The sequence below is a fragment of the Anneissia japonica genome, unplaced genomic scaffold (genome assembly GCF_011630105.1).
Source record: "Anneissia japonica isolate Jap-2015-1 unplaced genomic scaffold, ASM1163010v1 scaffold285022_len42146_cov126, whole genome shotgun sequence".
In the NCBI taxonomy this organism is placed as follows: Eukaryota; Metazoa; Echinodermata; class Crinoidea; order Comatulida; family Comatulidae; genus Anneissia; species Anneissia japonica.
In genome coordinates this window covers 827-4,965 of record NW_022717173.1, presented here as the reverse complement: position 1 = coordinate 4,965, position 4,139 = coordinate 827, and the positions used below count along the sequence as shown (strand labels likewise).

Below are 4,139 nucleotides of genomic sequence, written 5' to 3'. Positions count from 1 at the left end.
AATTGATTTTATTTGTTATAGTGCCACCTGTGTCTGTACCTGTGCATGTGCCTGTTACTGACCGATACCATGAGAGTTGAATAGTTATGTTACCGTATATGTGCAACGATAAACCGTCAGGAAGAACTGTTATGTTGTTGAGAAGAGAAGATGCATACGGGATTTTATTTATTAAAGACTTTACTTTTATAATTTAACTTGTTTTTGCAGTGTACTATTATTTGTCTGTTACCCCATTATGCCTCATCATTACAGTTCACCTTTAGTGTGACACATTCTTTGTTAGCATACACTAACTATGAATTTGGTTTTGGCAATTCTAATTCTTTTAGTGTTCTTTTAAGGTCTAATTCATGTACTGTGACAGAATTCTTATACTTGTCCAATCTGTAGGCCTATGTGTTCATAATAAATTTCATCTTCCTTCATTCAGAATGTTTTCAAACTCTCATAACTTTAGTTTTCTCTTATCTATTTTCATGCCATATCCTCTTCTACTATTTACTAAATCTATCCATTATTCTTTAATTGTAATCCTGTATTGGCTTGTATCCAACCTCCATAATTTTATTCCAATCACTCTATCAAATACTTTTTCATAGTAAAAATGATCAATTGATCATTCCACTATGTTTCTAAGAGTTGCAGTTGCATCTCTTGTACTCCGGCTCTTCAAGAAACCGACTAATCTCTTCCAATGTAGCTTCAGATGTAGATCCACAAAAAAGTAAGAAAACTTAATTCCACTGTGGGCATCATTCAACAAAGTATTCTTAAAATTAAAAATGCTTTGGTTTTCTTATTATTAAGAGCTGTACAATTATTAAATTATCTTTCCCCTTTTTTTTAGACTAAATGTTATCTTTCAATCAAAGTTCTATGCCTAGAAATAACTATGGATGAAACACTTGCTCTCATGCTGTGGATAATTCTGATAAGAATGAAATAATCAGCCAAAAATTTAGGGTCCTTTAGTTCAAAATAGGCATACTGTAGGCTAGTTTCATCATGGGGGTGGGGGAGGGGGTTGCATAAATTGAGAATGTGGGGCTTGGGAAAATTGAAAATGCAGAACTAAATCCCTATTCCAATGAAAACTTAACAGTCATCTTAAAATAAATTCTAAACATTAATTTTATTAATTTTCAGATTCAAAATGTATTTTGCAGTTGCCATACAACTCAGCATAATTTGCATCATCCAATCAGCTGCTCAACGTGAAACCCAAGATTGTAGTGGCTGTTGTACTCCTACTGCAAGGATTCCTGGAATTCCAGGCATCAATTTTGTCACTACTGCTCCAGGCCCAAAAGGGGAAAGAGGAGAGAAAGGTGAACAAGCTACTACCACAATCAGCCAGCCTAAATCTGCCTTCTCAGTTGGATATAATGTAGACCCAGGCCGCCTACCAATTAGTCCTATGAAATACCCATTTATAATTACCAACTTTGGGAATCACTACAATAATGAAACAGGCAAGTTTGTCTGTCGACATCCAGGCATCTATGTCTTCCAGTTTACATCAGGCTCATTTAGCGGTAATAATAATAATATTTTAACAAGCATCTTGAAGAATGGGCAACGCATTCTCTCCTCACGGCAGACTGGTTCAGGCTTGAACTCAGCCAGCAACATGGTAGTTCTTGATTTAGTAGCAAATGATGAAGTGTGGACTGAACCGCTAAATACCAACTATAACAATTACAACAGTAATGCATACATCTTCTGTTCTTTTTCAGGCTTCCTGCTTTATGCATCTGCATAAGGAAATTTTGAAAACCTAATAATTACAAATTACAAATCAGCAAATTGCAACAGAATGACATCTTTTTTAATGACTTTTTACCATTAGCAAATAATATAGTATTATAAAACCAGAACCCTGCGGGTGTGTACGTTCCTTTGTACGTAAACGTAGTTTAGAGGGATATGTAGTCCAGTAATGGTTTCTAATGTTTTTACGTACACCGACACCCCCAGACAGGTCCGTCCATGAAATGCTGTATATTTACATACCTGCAAACACTCGAATATCAAAAATAGGGACGCTATTCATTGGTGACAAAAAATTAAGATTGCAATTATATCCTAATTCCTGTACAGTTGCTTCAAACAAAACAAGAGTTACTTAATTTCAAGTGTACTGTTTATTTACCTCCCAACCAAGAAAAAATATTTAAGTTACATTTTAATCAGTAGGCTTACAAACTTCACCATAAAGGGCACGGTATGTTGCTTGTTTCGCTGGATCTCATTAGAGTCATAACGTCAATATTTATTCGAATGACACTTATAATCTGTTCAACATTTCCAGCTTGTGTGTCAGTAAAGCACTTTAAGTTTTTCTTGTCATGATAGCTCGAAGCTTGGTTTTGTTTTTTCAACAATAGAGAAAACTTTCTCAGTCACTACTGCTATAAAATATTACCATAGTTCCCCGGGTAGAATCCCACACCGACTTTACGCCCAACTTCGCGTACACGAATTTCCCCGGGTGATGTCCCAGGGTCTGAGGATTGGGTAAGTCGGCCTAGCAGGCCTTGCCTAGGCCGATAAATTTAACAAATGCTCAAAAAATAAAGGAATTGTCTCCGAATTCTGCCGACTTGAAACTCTTAAAATTGCTTAAAACTGATATTGGTCGCCATAAATTAAAACACAAAGCCCATTCTTGTAAATTACTTTGTTGTTTACTGTCGCTAAAAATAAGCAGCTCGCTAACTGCGGCTAAAGTAAAGATAGACAAACACCGCGGTCCGTCCCTGAAAAGACCTGCCCAGTGGGCTGATCGGATCGTTAATTCACAGCGTGAAGACTCACGTGTTTCCACAGAGATTGGCTGCTAAAAATAACTCGTTACATCATACAAGACTGATTTCTTCGCCCGAATATTGTTTTGATAGGCTATTGAATCGTAGGTGAAAACCACCTTGCAAAACGATCGTCATTTCCGTCTGTTCATACACTAGGCCAAGGGAATCCCGGGGTATAATTTATTATTAATTTCTAAAAATAGGGACGTACCTATTTTTTGGTGTTTTTGACATCGGAAATCGGGACGTCAATTTGAGATAACAAATTTTGAAGTATGATTAACATTTTCGGGTATCCAAAGCTGTCATGTCCTAAAAACCTCCACCTTAACCAAAACCATAGTAGGGCTGGGGTGGTGTTGGGTTACACCACAAAATGTCCTTTATTTTTATTTTTTCACAACTTGACTGGTCAAACCACAGAACCAAAGTTGGCGGTTTTAGAAGTCAAACTTATCCATTTATCATCTACTAAAATAGTCTTCATTGTTTGACATACCTCCTCCGTGGTTTGACAACAAATTTTCTTTCGTTCTTCGTTCAAAATCTGCTTAGTGACACGCATGCGTAATAAGTAGAAGAGTTATCACAATACTGCTCTGCAAAATGCATGTCACGCATGCGCTGTATGGTGGTAGATAAAACGTGCCTCGGTCAATGATTTATTTTCGAGTTTGCAGAGAGTTAAGAATACGGAATACTTTATTTTACATTCAAGTATACATGACATAACTATGTTGTAAACCAGTAAAATTACACAGCAGTCGTAAACAAAAAACTTCATAATACTGACGACACGTACGTTTTTCTGTGTTTAAAGTACAGTAACTGTGCACAATTAGTTTTTTTCTGCACCACTTTCTTTTCGTTTTCTTAATATAGGCCTAGAGGAATTTCATTTCAACGATGTTTCTGTGTCAAACTAATGCCGCCAAAACTGTCAACTTTTGCTCTGTGGTTTATCAAGCCACAGACCTCTAGGGTCTAATTCCAGTAATGGAGGTCAGTCTGGTCAGAATAGTAAGTTGTGTTTATATGAATGCATCTATGCTACATATTCAATCGTTACAAATACTCTTGATTTGTATTTTGTCGCGGATTATTGTTTATTGATCTGTATGGTAGTCTTGTGGTAGACCAATATATTACATACCTACCAAGTCTCCCGCATGAGACTCCCGCTTTTCGCCCTAACCTACAGCTCTCCCGCCACTAGCCTAAAATCTCCAGCTTTTCTAATAATCTCAAGATTTTTTATTAAAACCCACAATTTAATACAAAAATATCCAAAACGTGACAATTCTGTAGTTTTATAAGGCATATAAA

General features: G+C 36.4%; 1 protein-coding gene across 1 annotated transcript; it reads left to right on the top strand.

Annotated features, from left to right (window-relative positions):
• The first annotated feature begins 1,116 nt into the window (after positions 1-1,116).
• On the top strand, positions 1,117-1,859 carry LOC117110114 (complement C1q and tumor necrosis factor-related protein 9B-like). The gene has a single exon (XM_033252715.1). It carries the CDS (start codon positions 1,157-1,159, stop codon positions 1,763-1,765), a length of 609 nt encoding a protein of 202 aa, XP_033108606.1. The 5' UTR covers positions 1,117-1,156; the 3' UTR covers positions 1,766-1,859.
• The last annotated feature ends 2,280 nt before the right edge of the window (positions 1,860-4,139 follow it).